The sequence below is a fragment of the Lactuca sativa genome, chromosome 2, assembly GCF_002870075.4.
Source record: "Lactuca sativa cultivar Salinas chromosome 2, Lsat_Salinas_v11, whole genome shotgun sequence".
Classification (NCBI taxonomy): Eukaryota; Viridiplantae; Streptophyta; class Magnoliopsida; order Asterales; family Asteraceae; genus Lactuca; species Lactuca sativa.
This window is the reverse complement of record NC_056624.2, coordinates 10,185,843-10,201,712: the sequence shown is the minus strand read 5'-3', so window position 1 is coordinate 10,201,712 and position 15,870 is coordinate 10,185,843. Positions and strand designations below refer to the sequence as shown.

Below are 15,870 nucleotides of genomic sequence, written 5' to 3'. Positions count from 1 at the left end.
GATGTCAACAAAATCTGGTATATATTGACACAAATTTTGGAGTAATAGATGACCAGTTTTACAAAAAGACAAGATTATTACTAAATGTCATCAACTAACATACCATAGAATATAAGAAACCAAAAATATACAACAAACAAAACAAGCTTAAAGAGCATAACATTCCCAAAAACAAAGGTCACAAAAAACTTATCATGAATCACATGGAGAAGAAAGTCAGAAACCAAAAAGCAACACATAACGCAAAGAACAATTCAATTGATGGATGAATTACAATGTTACATAAATGACAGAATTCAGAAGCAGTTTATTGAACCCTATTAACTATTTCACAAGGTTTTAAGATGTTGATATTATCACAAGAACATGTAAATTACAAGTAATATACAACTAAACCTCATTGCAAAAGACTTTATTTGACATGTAATCGGTGGCTTTCCACAAGCAACCTCTCACTCTTCCATGTAAAAGATCTGCAAGAGGGAAATATATAAAAACAAGCAGTTAGTTTTTTTAGTCTTTTTGTGAGAAGAATATTATTGAAAAACAAGCAATAATGAGAAATGTTGCAATTTTTTTTTTCATGCAACAGGAGTATATATATATATATATATATATATATATATATATATATATATATATATATATATATATATATATATATATATATATATTGATTGAAAATCTTCATTGTCTCTATAAACTTGAATTACCTCAAAGATGTTGAGCCATTGGGAAGCATCCAACTTGAAAGTCAACAAAAAAAAATATTAAAGTTTGACAAAAAGCTTTAGTCAAACATGTCTTCATCACTTCCAGGAAAAATTAATTGAAGATCTTCATTGTCTCTGTAAACTTGAACCAATGCAGCAGCTTTATATGCAAACACCCCTACCATTGCTGGTGTAAGCTATACATAAAAAAACATCCATAACAACAACTACATCAGAAGGGCAATTTGGTCATTAGACTACATAACGTGTTGACTCTCGAAAATCTAGTAGGCATTAGGTTTTCCATATGTTATATTGAGGGATTACAATCAATTTTAGAAAGCACTATTGGGTGCAAAATGACAGAAATGTCCTTGAGTTTTCCATACATTTACAAAAATAAAGAGCAAGTGCACACCCTAAAAAAGATTTGTAGTGTAAAAATATTAAAATAAAAAATTAAAAACCTGAAAAAAATCATTTGCAAAATGTTGAGAGATGCCCCACAATCCATAAATGGCAGCTGGGATTACAAGACGTGGTGATGACAAAACCATGCTGCAACCCTTCACCACTTTCTCAAAAGTATCCGCCACGTCATCACTTCTTATTCCAATTCTAAATTTCATATCCAAAAAGGAGGATTTTGTAAGAGTAAATAGATGAAGACTTTAGCTACAAAAAGTCGAATAGTTGTACCTTTTGATCTTTCTTTCTCTGAAAATTTTAGGAATTGATTCCCTTGAAAGGTTGTCAACATATCGATACAAAAGTTGAAGATACAAGCAACTGCATACAATAATCATCTAAATAAGTAATAATTTTAAGGGTTAAAAATACATAAAAGCACAATGTACTTTTATCATTTTATTGATTTAGCCGCTGAACTATTATATTTTTTTTAATAATTATTATAAGAATAGTTCAGTGGCTTAATTGATAATACGGTGAAAAGACATATTTTTTCGTATTTTTTTTTCCTGGTATAAATATAGGATAATCGGTACAATTGTTTTTTTAAAGGTTAAAAAAAGGATTAATCTCAAAAAAAAAACTTCATAAATTTTGTTTTTTTCCGGATTAAACCTCAAATTTATTTTTTACCAAAAAAAAAAATGTAAAATGTGAGGGTTTTTCGAGAAAAACTAAAAAATTTGAGGGTTGATTTGGAAGCATTTAGAAGGTTGAGGGGTTTTTTCGGAAAAAAAAAACACAAAGTTGAGGGCTTTTTCGGAAAAAATGAAAAAAAAATACAAGGTCTTTTTCAGGCAAAAAGTAAATTTGAGGTTTAATACTGAAAAAACACAAAATATAAGGCCTTTTTTGAGATTAACCCTAAAAAAATGCATAATGGTTTGATCATTACATAAATATTTAACTGGCTAAAATTAATAAAAATGTGAGAGTACAAGTTCTTTTCTGTATTTTTCCCTTAGTTTCAAGGAATTTTGAAGATCATTTTGGGATTCATTTTTGACTTTTTCTTAACCTTGAAGATCCTTTTAGTTTTTGGTTATTTAGTTTTTTTTTTTTAATGTAAATCCTATTCAATCAAGGATTTCAGCACATTATGCACTACATTAGGTAGAGACTTTTAATATCTTAAGCTGATTTTGAATCTTGATTTTTAGCCAAACCTGCTAAAAATAGCAACATACTTTGTAAAGGTCACTTTATGGCTACAAAATCCATCACAAAAATATATTTTTTTTTCTACAAAGTGTGTTTCTCTAAGAAATAAGATAAAACAAGAAATCAAGCAATTAAATTACTTTAAACTAACCTGAAAAGTACTCCTGTTGCATAACTCACAGCAGCCTATAAGCAAAAAGGAGGAAGATTTCATAAGTTCATTTCATCCATAAGCTATCATAATTTCTTTTTTCATGAACCAAATAAAGAAATATCAAAATTAGAAGAAAATAATGTAAGCTAAGCTTTATCTTTTGTTTTTCTATAATTGTGATTGTATGCAAGTGTGATATAACTTGCCCTAAAAAGCATGTGTATGAAAAATCAGAAATGACTGAAATTATACCTCTACTTGAATACCTGGATGGAAAAAGTTACTAAACAATATCCACTACATGCAGTTCCAATAGCAATTGTTAGAAGAAAAAGTTCCCTTTTAATCTGAAAAGTAACAATATGCACTCAATTACTATTATTTTTTATGATTATTATAATAAATACTTTAGTGGCTAAATCTATATTTCATACAGCTTCATATTGAAGTAGGTTAAGTCTAGTTCTTCTTTCACTATCATCACGTTGTTCCTGTTATAAATATAAACAAGTTAGAAAAATATTTTTATCCATCATTTTTTTATAATTCTGGAAATATGAAATAAAAGCTCAATACCTTAGCTCTCATCTTTTTGTTTATTGGTGCAGTGGTTTCCCCTAATAGCCACTCATTTGTTCTTGTCAGTTTGAGGAATCCACCCGTATTTTCTTCAACCAATTGCTACAGTAATCAAACATGATTCTAAACAAATCATTGAGTTTTTACTTCACAATTTGGTGCTACAATTTCTTCAAACCTACTAATGACAAATAAGATAGCATAAAGATAGCATTTTTTAGATGATCAGTAGTACCTCATTGAGTTGATTAGCATCAATTGTTAAGTCTGTTTCAATATTATCAATCTTTATTGACTTCCTCATCCAAAGTTTATCAGTTACTTTTGCTATAAAGTCTCCATTCAACTCTCTGTCTTTCAAAAATGTAAGAAGAAGATCATCTTGTTCAATCATCAAATCTGCATACAAAGATCAGGTATAGCCTATGGTTAAGAATTAAGATCCTTCAAGATAGGCTTTGAAGAGCTTAAAGGGTCCAAAGGTATAAGCACATTTCAAAATACATCTCTTCTTTTTCTAGATTTTTCACAAACACATGGTGGGCATAAGCACATTGCAACTAAAATCCCACCAAAGATAAATAATGATTAAAATTAACCTTTATTCATAGAAGATAAACAAAAACGAGTATGAGAGTTCGAATTACGCCAAAAAAAAATATGGAGGAATCTTTTGTATTACCTCCAGCAGAAACCCTTAATCCCTTACGAATGCTGACACCGAATCTCGATTTACGACCCCTTAAACCGAAACCACAAGTACCCTGGTTGTAATTGAGAGAGAAAGTGAGAAACGCATGGAGCTCTTTAGAATTCGTATTCATTTATATTGTGGTACCAAAACACACGAGGAGGGGTAACAGGTAAAGGGAGTTTATCAACAATTTGCGTACTACGCATATATATGTAGAGCAAGCAAGAGTGTGCATATATATATACCTTGAAATTAGGGGCAACAGAGGGAAGGGGGAGAGGAGAAGCCATTGTAGAAGATGCGATGGTAGCCAAGTGTTGCTTCCAGCAGAGAGATCAGTATGCAGACGGATAGGAACCGATATCTCATCTTGAGCTGAGTGTTGATATTTGGCAATTTAAAATAAAAAATTATAATAACATGTTAATGAATAAATTCACATAGGCAAATACCATTAAAAAAAATAATAAAAAACTTAAGTTTGTGTTGGTTTTATGTCTATTAATGTCTCAGGTCACCGATGCTTGTTAACACGTTTTTTTAGTGTCCATTAATATCTCGGGTCTTTAGATGTTTGCGTTGAGTTAACTGTTGATGTGGTGTGTCATGATAAAGGGCATCTATTGTCATGATAAAGGGCACTCGAAGCGAAGCTGTCCCAAATACTTGCAAGATGTCAAGGATGGGAAAATAAAGTCCACCCATGCAGGTATTTACACTATTATGTCTAATAACTCATCACATGCTAATTCTTGGGTACTTGATATAGGTTGTGGTTTTCACATTTGTTCTGATTTGTAGGGACTAAAAAAAAGTAGGGATGTGGAGCACCAAAAACTTAGCCCCATGTCTGTTTTTATTTTCTTTATATCAGAAGGTGATTGTAACCCAAAGTATTTTAGAGAGTTTGTGTCCACACAAAGTTCAACATTGGCAAATCACAAGTCATATCTAATTTACTCATTGGTTGAACAATTATTTATGAATATATAATTGGTTTATATTTAGTTTATAGTTTTACTAAATGTTTACATTTAACGGTTATCCGTGAATCGAACTGTGGTTACCCATGTTTATACGGTTCAGTTCGGTTCAGTTTTTTAAGCAATTCGGTTTAGTGTTGGTTAGTGCATGTGAGGTACCCGCCCCGTGTTCACGGTTCACAATTTTATTACTATCTGAGCCGAACCACCCCGTGAACACCCCTACTCACGTCGTACAGTTTTTTTCTTCCAAAATCCAACCTTTTGACTCCTTGAAACCCTAATTCGATTCATACTAAAATGGGTGTTACACAATTTATAGTTTAAATAGAAAACTCACAGCTTGATGCAATCAATTTACAATTTAAAACGAAAAATCACAGCTTACTACACAAAATTCAAAGCTTAATACAATAAATTTACAGTTTAGTACACAAATGTATGCATTCACGACCATATTATCAAATTAAAACTCTTAATATAGTTAATTCACAATTTAATAGACAAATTTCACAACTTAAAAAAAATCATGCATTTGTAGTATAAAACTTATAAAAACCATGCATTCACAACTTAAAACTTATATATTTCATTAAAGAAAATCATCACACACATTGTGTGCTCTACAAAAGAAAAATCAAATCTAATTGAAAAAATCATATATTCATACTTTAAAACTTATATATATATATATATATATATATATATATATATATATATATATATATATAGAGAGAGAGAGAGAGAGAGGGAGGGAGAGAGAGAGTTAGGTTCATATATGAACCCTAAATATTGTATGAATGTATAACCAATTCTTGACCAATCAATATCTAGGGGTATTATAGGAAATCTAATAATTAATTAATTAAATGCTCAAAATTATAAACGTATATTTTGTGGAATGAAACCCCAAATAAGCAACATTCTTCCTCTTTATCTCTCCCCTCTTCTCGGTTGTCCTCACCGACCTGTTTCTCTTTCGTCGATCGTTTCACTAAAACTGAACACCGCCGTCTGGAATCCATTGTTGTCGCCGCCAGTCATGACCTTAGGAAATCGACCACTATTGAAACGAGGGTTTTTTGTGGTAATTAGTCATATAATCAATTGAGGTATGTTTCTTTCTCCCTATATTACCTGTCGCGATTCTCCTTTGTCTTGATTCTACCAGTTCATTAGTGCAATGAATACTATGAATATTGTAGACAACTATTAAGCTTTCAAATAATGAGCAGATAATGAAAGGTGTGGTTACACTTGTTGTGATTGGGATCGAAAATAGAAGCTATGAAAAAGTCAAAATTAAATTTTTTGGGTTACGACTCTCTATGTAAGTTTTCTCACATCAATTTTTAAGTTTAAGGTATTTTTTCAGTTATTAATCCATAGTTTCTCTTGAATATGCATTAACTTTGCTTCACATTCCTCTATATCAAAAGTGATTATATAGGTTATGATTTAGGGGTATATGTTATGAGATGAATTGTTATCATCTACATGGTTATTACTTTTTATTCTTTTTAGTTATTGTGATTTGAACAAGCACACAGTAGAAGGAAAACCAAAACGCACAAACAAGACCTGGAGCGTTGTTCTCATTTTCTTCTGCAAAAAACAACACAACACAATGTATTTGCTTCTCTTGTGGTTATCCTAATGGGATATTCTTTGAAACATTTCATGTAGGTTTCGTTTATCTTACAACAAATTATGCCCTAAATTTCTTTAAAGAATGTTGAGTTGCCATTAGATGATATAATAGTTACAAAGATGCTAAATTATGTTTGGTGGTTTTTGACGGTTTTACCCCTAGTCAGATTTGATTTGTTGTTTTGCCATTGGTAGGTTTTGTTTTTGGTGGTTCTCTAGCTCATGTTGTTGGTTTGGTTAGTTATTTTGTTGTTACTTTCTAGTGTATGATTGTAATGTTCCTTGTTACGCCCCTGACTCGCTCTTTGTTTTTTTTGCTTATATAATGATTTGTCGTTAAACAAACATGATTTATTTTAACTATTTGTTGCTTTTATTTCCTAATATTTATGCAATTTTGATTTATTTGTTGACATTTTCGATAATTTCCAGGTAGCCTTCGTAGGCCCAAAGAAGTCAACAACCCTCAAAGTTTTGGTAGGAGAATTGAAACCAATAAATGGCTTTTAGCATATTTATACTTTCAGTTTTAGGTAGTTATTGCTATTTCTGTTCGTCTTTGCTAATAAATGGATGATAATTGTTCCTTTTTATGATACTTTATCATATTTTCAAATATTATTTTTTCTTATTTTACTTCATTTTCACAAATAATGTTTATGTGTTTTTTGCCACTATTGGTTGCAGGCATGTTGTATCTTTTATACTAAATTCTACACCATCAAAATGGGAACAAGATATTCCTGTCAAAATACATCAAGTCCAAAGAATAATGCGGGTTGAACTTTTGTGAATTGTTGGATTTTAACAAAAAATTGTTTGTCATTCTTATAGAATGTAATATCAAGAACACATACCCATATGTAATACTCTTATTCTTATAAAATGAACAATGTTATTCTTTAAGAACATATGTTGTATGTAATTCACATTTATTATTTTTTCAATAATATTATATTATTTTCAACAATCTCATTTTCTACATCCTTTTGTTTATATACAAATTGTTGTTTTTATAGTACCTAGTAATAAGTGTAATTTTTTTGCTAACTTCGATATTAAAATACACATTCTTAAAGAATGAGTATTTCAAAAGAATTCTATGCGTAAAGAATTATATTGTATTATTTCTTTTGCAAAATATGATATTTCTTTTGTTAGATTAAGGTATTCTTAAAGAATTTTAGGTGTAAGAAATTTCTAATATGAAGAATTTTAAACTATATTCTTAAAGAATTTAGGAACAACAATTAAAAAAATGCAGAGAGATGAAAACGTTCACAGTAATTAAAATGTATTCCTTAAAATATGCATCTTCGTATTTTGCTGTTAAACAGATTTGACTATTGAACCCTTACTAGTTGTTTCAAAGTTAAAACAATTAATATTTTTTTTCACATTAATTACCATAATGCCAACATCATCTTAACCACTAATTTTTTTAATCTAATGGATACAAATTGGTCATACATTCACACTATATTTGTGATTCACATTTAATCCTAACCTTATATATATATATATATATATATATATATATATATATATATATATATATATATATATATACTATCTCTGTCCCAAATTAATTGTCCACGTTTGACTTTTAAAGTCTTTATTCTTCAACTTTGACCTTAAATATTTTTGTTTTTGATTGATAATACTTGATGCAAAATATATGAATAAGTTGTATTTTAAATCTCTTTTCATTGTTATAAGTTTTATCATGTAATATATAACACAAATAAAAATATTTAAGGTCAAAGTTGAAGAAAAAAGACTTCAAAAGTCAAAAGTAGACAATTAATTTGGGACGGAGTATATATATATATATATATATATATATATATATATATATATATATATATATATATATATATTCACAACTTAAAACTTAAAAAAATCATGTATTCACTACAGAAAACTTATAATTTCTCATTAGTAACAGTTAAAACTAACATTAACATAACTAAACAATTAGTGAAACCAATGTTGTAAAACTTTCGCCGAGTTGATTGATTACTTATGTAACACTCTAAAAATTCAAGCCAATTTAAACTTTTCAAAAACAACCCAGTTCGTTAAGTCATTACAAAAGGGTTTTCAAAACAATTATTATCAGAGTCTTCCCAGAACCGTATCATAAAACATAAACAGGAGGAGCGGTACGATCACGCCTTCGCCTTGCCACGGTCTCCTGAAGTACCTGAAAACATTAAACCACAACTGTAAGCCCGAAAGCTTAGTGAGATACCCCCAAAATACCAACCACATAACATATCATAACAAAACAGAACAACCATGCACTTCGGGTCTACTATGTGACTGGTCCGTCGTACCGGGCCTTCAGCCCACCTGCTCCACCCTCCGAGTCTAGCCATATACATCGAGTCTACAGTGTGATTGGTCCTCCCATATCGGGCCTTCAATCCACCTAGTCCACTCCCTGAGTCTACAGTATGACTGGTCCACCCACATCGGGCCTTCAGTCGGCCTGATCCACTCTCCGAGCCTTGGCACGTCTGGTCCGCCCTCGTGGGGCCTACAACCTATCCGGACCGCTCGCTGGGCCTTCGGGATAACCGGTCCGCCATGGGTATGTTGGCCTATAGCATAAAGCAGGACCCGCCTCAACCCAACCCCAGTCCAACAACCATACGCACATAAACATACAATCATATAACAATTCGCATCCAATCAAACCGATCTAGCAGATCACATAACATAACATCATCCTAACCAGGATACCGACCTAACCGGTCACTAGCATAGCATCATCCTATATACCAGGATACCGACCTTAACCAGGTCTCTAACATATACCATCCTAACTACCAGGATGCAAACATAGCAAAGCAATAACATAACAACGATACCTGGATTACAATCCGATAAAGGGCCAACCTTGGTGCCTTAGACCCTGTTGATATAGTGACGATAACTCACCTGCAACTGCCGACTGAAAAGATAAGTCCAAGCTGCTCTGACCACTGACATGATCTCCACCACTAGCCAACACTAAGACACTAAACTCAAAATAAATGCCAACAATTACCAAAATACCCCTGTAAGTCAACTGGTCAACTCTTGGTCAAAGCCAAACTTCCTGAATGACTCTACTCGCCGAGTCAACCCGCTGACTCGTCGAGTCCCTATACTCAGAACTCCCAATCCACGACTCAACTCGTCGAGTCGCCCCAAGACTCGCCGAGTCCCAGAACTCTAAGTCTATTCGTACTCAACTCACTAAGTCATCCTTTGACTCACCGATTCACAGCTCAACCAGGACAGGTTAGGACCTCACGACCAGACTCGCCGAGTCCAAGGCTATCTTCAACCAACTCGCCGAGTTGTTCTTCCAAATCGTCGAGTTGCTGCCTATCTTCAACCAACTCGCCAAGTACACCTATGTGACTCACCGAGTACCACTAGCTCTTAACCCATACAAAGGCTTTCCAAGCCATGTAGGGTCTCCAATCCATAGATCTACTCTTATACAAGACATACATCATGTAAAGTGGCAAACTTTATGTGAATCCAAGGATATCTAAGCATAATACACTCTAGGGCTAGGGTTTGGGACTACAAGGCTTCATCAACAACTCTTGAATAGGGACTTTATGCTCTTTTGGATCATTACTACTCTAGATCCGAGGTAGCAACCTCATATCCAACCTCCAAACTCAAGATAGCACTAGATATACTCCCAAAAATCCCACAAATGATAGATCTAGATGGATAACAGCTCAAGCAACGAATCATTACCTCAAGAGAAGACTCCAACAGAAGAATAAGCCAAAACCTTGTAAATCCCCTTGCGCCAAGCCTCTTAATCTTCAAGGATCTCTTCAACAAACACTCCTTCAAGATCCAAATGCTCTCTAATTCTCTCACAAACGAATTTTAGGGTTTCTGGACTTCAAGGGAGAGTAAAGAGGCTGGGGAGAGGGTATTATGTTCTTTATATAGGGCTCAACCCCCGGGATTAGGGTTTTCTCCACACAGCACCAACTCGCCGAGTTGGCCACTTAACACGCGACCAGAATCGCGACCCTACTCGCCGATTTGACCATCCACATTTTCACTTTGAACCCTGAACTTGCACTCCTGAACTCGGGATGTTACAACTTATCCGAGTACTTGCTACACGGCCCCTTACCTAGACGAGTTATAGAATCCCGAGTACAGCCCGATCAACCTCTCGTTGAACTAAGTAGTGTTGTAAAACTCGGTCAACTCGGTGATTAATATGTATAACTTACTTAATGATTTATTATTTAACATGCACATGTGATTATTACTATATATATATATATATATATATATATATATATATATATATATATATATATCTTAAACTTTCAGTAATTATTCACGAAGTGAAACCATTATGTGTCTTTTAGCTTTTGTGTATTCTCATGTATCTAACTTTGTTATATATTTTAATCAACTTATTATTTTAACTTATGATTTTGACATATATAATTTCCCTAAAACTATTTCTACATGAATTACCGAATTCGAGTACTCTATGAGTACTCTTGAGTACTCGCTACTCGGTAATCGGCCGAACAGATACCGAGTAACGAGTGCTACAACCTTGAGTGAAACATTAAAACATCACAATTCACAACTTAAAAAAATCTGAATTGACATCATTTGAAAAAACACTAACATAATGACACACATTCTAAATAACCAGAACCGTTCTATGAAAATAATATAACAAATATTAACACACAATATAAAGACCCTAAGCTGCGACAACAATTTATTCAAATATGAAAACAAAATTGTATTCACAATTTATAACAGCTAAAACTAAGATTATCAATACTAAACAACAAATGAGAGATTAAAACATTAAATTCACACCTTAAAAAAAAATCAAAAACAAAAAATATTGCATCATAGGGATCTACAGCAGGTGTATGGTTCTCATTTGATCTTTTACCTCTCTTTCTCTCTCTCTCTCTCTCTATATATATATATATATATATACACACACACACACACATACATACATACATACATACATACATACATACATACATATATATATATATATATATAATATAATATAATATAATAAAAAAATATATCCAAAACAGATTGGACCTTGTGGAGCTGCCCACTTGGATTTGTTATATATGTTTCAATTGTATTAGGGGTTGTTTGATTTAAACTTACTAGGTACAGTAAGAGTTGATTGATGACTCAGTCAGCAATCAGGCTTTTTGGTAAATCCGAAATTTTGCTGACTCAGTCAGCATGGCTGGCCCAAAGAGCTTACTCGGTCTACTCCAAATATGTGGTTGATTGGGGAAAAAAGCCTGCTACCCTCTTCTTCCCTTATCTTCCCTCATGACCTAAAAGAAAAAATGCAACAGCAAAACACAATTCTTTCACTCCAGCTTCCCTTCTCAGATAGAGAACAAAACATAGATCGACGATTCAGTCAAACCTCGTCCTTCTCCGACCAAAGCTGCGTCAACATGTAAGCATCTGTTTCGTCTTTTTTTAAACAACTTGATCGATTGTAACTGATTTCGGTTCCTTGATATGCAAAATCGGAGAAAAAAACCATGCTTCATTTTTCCGATATTACTTCTCTATCTTAAGATTGTTTTTATATCATATTTTGATGTTCTTCCTTTTTTTGCGTCTACTCCTCTTATTTTTCATGTTTTATGCAGGTTTAATTGGTGGAGAAGACGATGTATAAGTTCTAGAAGGGTTCGATATTCAAGGGGTGTTTGATTGTGATGAAGGGTTGCATTGTTGTACAACACATAAAGTATTTAATGAAATGCCTAATTGAAATAAGTTATTTTAAGTTAAAAGAGTTTGTTAAGATTTAGGAATGCTAAATAAAATTTTGTTTCAATATGTTTCAAGTATTGCTTATTTTCCATGATTTTTGTTTGTTCTACTTAATCGAATGATAAGATTAATGGTTTCAATATGATGCAATTTTTTCAGTTTTCCCTTTACTAATTTTAACTTCTTAGCACTGTTCATTACAAGTTGTCATGGGTAATGATAAGATTAATGATTGGATATGGAAAAGAATGTGTAAGTATTAAGGTGATATTTTCCATACATTGTGTATCACGGAAGAAATTCCATTTAGCAGTGGTTGAATGTGTTGTTATTGTGATGATGAATCAATGTCATAATAATTTGATCATATTTGAAAAATTGGAAATCAATAGCATGATCTTTATCTATAAATGTAATATACTGTTGATTATTAGGTAAAAATAAACCATACTATTAATATGAAACTATCCATCATTGAAAGTTTTTTTATGGTTTTATCCAAGTGTTATATGTTTATACACTTGTATGCATATTTTTTAAAGAATTGATGTAAATTACATCATTTTGAATGTTTTTATAAAAAATATAATTTTATAAATTAAATGGTAAATCATAACAAAATTATTATAAAAAAATGTTGTTTGGATATAATATAGTCATTTTGCATAGTCAGTCAAATACAAAATCATACAAAAAGTTTCGGTTAGAAGTTAATACATTTAACTCTAATCTAGTCAACAACTATCAAACGACCTTTTATATTGTTATTTTGAGAGAAACATAGGTTTAAACACATTTAGCAACTCCAAACCGATTCATTTAAACCCAAAAGCCAAAAGAAAAATGTATATGTTTTCGTTTAAGACAAAATTGAATTGAAAAAAAATACTCACCCTAGTATAAGGTGTGTATGTAACATTTGATGTGGCACACAATTCTATAAAAAAAATTAATATTACTTTACGAGTGCCTACCTAGCTTTCTAACAAAACTAGAGTTTTTATTAATGGAAAAAATATTTACCATATTAGTGTTGTTTCAAAAATATTTACCAAAATGGTATTACCTTAATTTTAATAATAATATTATTGTTTTTTTTTTAAAAAAAACTCTTTTTTTGTCCCTGGAACGTTGGAACGAGATCAGAAAAAAATCGTAAACCCAACTAGGGCTCCACCTCCAGTTCTGTCGTAGCATCCTCCACCATCGTCGGCTGCTGCACCTCCTCCATCGTCGCCGGCTGCCTGCGTATCCTCCCTCTTCGCCGGCAACCTGCAAGGTATGCAAAATTATCGATTTTGTTTCCGATTCTTAAGTTTTCTATTTGCTTCTGGATTCCAATTGTTAAGTTTATGGTTGCTTTTTGCTTCACTATTCTTATTTGTCTCGATTTTTCTTCTAGTTAGGACGAATTGTTGATCAATTTTTGTTTTGATTATTTGCTTTGATCAATTTATGTTTTGATTATTTTGCTTCTGTGAATGGAATTGATTGTAATAATGTTATTTTCCTTCTGTGAATGGAATTGACTGAAATAATGTTATAGCTTGTTTTTCTGGAAACCTCCTCTATCGTCACAATTTGTTTTTTTTTTTTTTCAAAATCTTTGATGGAATTGATTGCAATAATATTATTATGTTTCTTTTTTCTTGTTATCACAAATTCATATGATCATTTTTTGATCAATTTTTACTTGTTTTTATTTGTTTGTAGATGAATTCTATTATAGACATGATTGACAATGAGAATTTTTCTATAATTTCTCAAGCTGTTGTTGTGACTACTGTGATGAATATAGACAATGATGTTGAGTTAAATGAAATATTGGAAGATGAAATTGGAGATGAAGATGATGATGAAGCATCTTTTGACAATAATGTTGAATTACCTTCGACTTTTACTAATATGGAAGGAACAAACTTGACTATCAATGAAAATTGGAGTATGACACAATCAATGAGTAAGAATGATTTTACCCGAGAGTTGGGAAAAGATTCTTTCAAGGATAAAGAGGAACTTGTTAGAGCAATCAAGATCCATAGCATTAGGACACATAGACAATTTGAGGTCATTGAGTCACGCCCAACTATTTGGACTCTAAGATGCAAGTTGTACTTACAATCTGGTTGCAAATGGAAGCTTCATGCAAGTAAACGTAAACGTAGTGGTTATTTTGAAATCACAACGTATACCGGTCCGCACACTTGTTTACACTCTAAGCTTTCTCTAGACTATCCGAACCTAAATGCAACCTTAATTGCTATGGAAACTAGACACCTTATAAAAGAGCAACCTTCTATAAGTATTCCGACTTTGAGAGCTAAAATAGTTGAAAAGTTGGGCTATACTCCTTCATATAAGAAGGTTTGGGTTGGAAAGCAAAAAGCAATTGAACATGTGTTTGGAAACTGGGAAGAGTCTTATGTCGCTTTACCAAAATATCTAGGCGCACTTCAAAAGTTCAATCCAAGGACTATAGTTGAATGGTGTGTTTCAAGATCGAACGATGTGGATGAAGTTGAATTTAGGCGTGTTTTTTGGGCCTTTGCTCCCTCTATCAAAGGGTTTCACTATTGTCGACCAGTGATTACCATTGATGGTACACACTTGTATGGTAAATACAAGGGTAAGATGCTATTTGCAATGGGAGTTGATGGCAATAATCAAATTTTGCCACTTGCATTTGCTATTGTAGAAAATGAATCTTATGATACTTGGGATTGGTTCCTTTCTCATGTTAAGAATCATGTGGTGAAAGACCGTGAAGGCATATGTCTAATATCTGATCGTCATGGTGGAATTCTTAAGGCTGTCAATGAGCATGGATCTCCATGGTTAGAGCCACATGGTTTTCATAAGTATTGTTATATTTCTTTAACTATTATTTTAGGACATTTCAATAACTTGCTTCATTAACTTACATTATTTTTTTTTTTTTAATTTTAAAGGTATTGTTTACGACATTTCATCAACAACTTTTATGACAAGTTTCGTAATTCAGAATTGAAAGCTTTAGCTTATCGTGCCGGGAGTCAGAATCAAATTCGAAAGTTCAACTCCATTATGGAAGGAATTGGGAAGTTAAATCCACATGCTCGAGAATGGTTGGAGAGTCATCCACTTAATAGATGGACACTTGCACATGATGGTGGAAGAAGATATGGGTTGCTCACAACAAATTTGTCAGAGATTTTCAACAGTGTACTTAAAGGTGCCCGTTTCTTACCAATCACAGCTTGTGTACAACTTACATTTTATAGAATGGTGCATTATTTTGAGGTGAGACGTCCTTTAGGATCTAGCTCTCAAGCTCATGGAGATGCACATACTCCACATGTTGTTGTAAAACAACTAGCTTTGATGGCAAAATCAAGTGCACATTCCTTAAGATCTTTTAACTGAGAAAAAGGTATATTTGAGTTGATAACTCAAAGAGGTCGAAACGTACAAGTAGTTAATTTGGATCAAAAAACTTGCACATGTGGTAAATAGGAGGCATTAAAATATCCTTGTTCTCATGTCTTGAGTGTATGTGCCAAACTCTCTTTGAATAGTTGGCAATATGTTGATAGATGTTACTCGATTGAATACTATTATGCTACTTGGGCATCTGAGTTCTCCCCGCTTCCTCATGAAGCGTAC

The 15,870-nt window shown here is 32.5% G+C and overlaps 2 protein-coding genes and 1 long non-coding RNA gene across 3 annotated transcripts; 2 read left to right on the top strand and 1 right to left on the bottom strand.

Annotated features, from left to right (window-relative positions):
• Positions 1-238: 238 nt before the first annotated feature.
• On the bottom strand, positions 239-4,176 carry LOC111915511 (uncharacterized). The gene is made up of 11 exons (XM_023911168.3): positions 4,018-4,176; positions 3,761-3,842; positions 3,314-3,477; positions 3,076-3,180; positions 2,934-2,990; positions 2,766-2,846; positions 2,497-2,531; positions 1,413-1,502; positions 1,181-1,331; positions 714-910; positions 239-473 (listed from the first exon to the last, which is right to left on the bottom strand). The coding sequence occupies exons 1-10, from the start codon at positions 4,060-4,062 to the stop codon at positions 791-793; spliced, it is 930 nt and encodes a 309-aa protein (XP_023766936.1). The 5' UTR covers positions 4,063-4,176; the 3' UTR covers positions 239-473; positions 714-790.
• A 1,513-nt stretch (positions 4,177-5,689) lies between these two features.
• LOC111915499 (uncharacterized) lies at positions 5,690-7,263 on the top strand. Its single transcript, XR_002858185.2, has 4 exons — positions 5,690-5,867; positions 5,991-6,085; positions 6,838-6,938; positions 7,093-7,263. It is a non-coding gene; the product is annotated as an uncharacterized LOC111915499 (long non-coding RNA).
• A 5,193-nt stretch (positions 7,264-12,456) lies between these two features.
• Positions 12,457-15,630, top strand: LOC111915503 (uncharacterized). Its single transcript, XM_023911155.1, has 3 exons — positions 12,457-12,480; positions 13,942-15,062; positions 15,177-15,630. The coding sequence occupies exons 1-3, from the start codon at positions 12,457-12,459 to the stop codon at positions 15,628-15,630; spliced, it is 1,599 nt and encodes a 532-aa protein (XP_023766923.1).
• Positions 15,631-15,870: the final 240 nt, after the last annotated feature.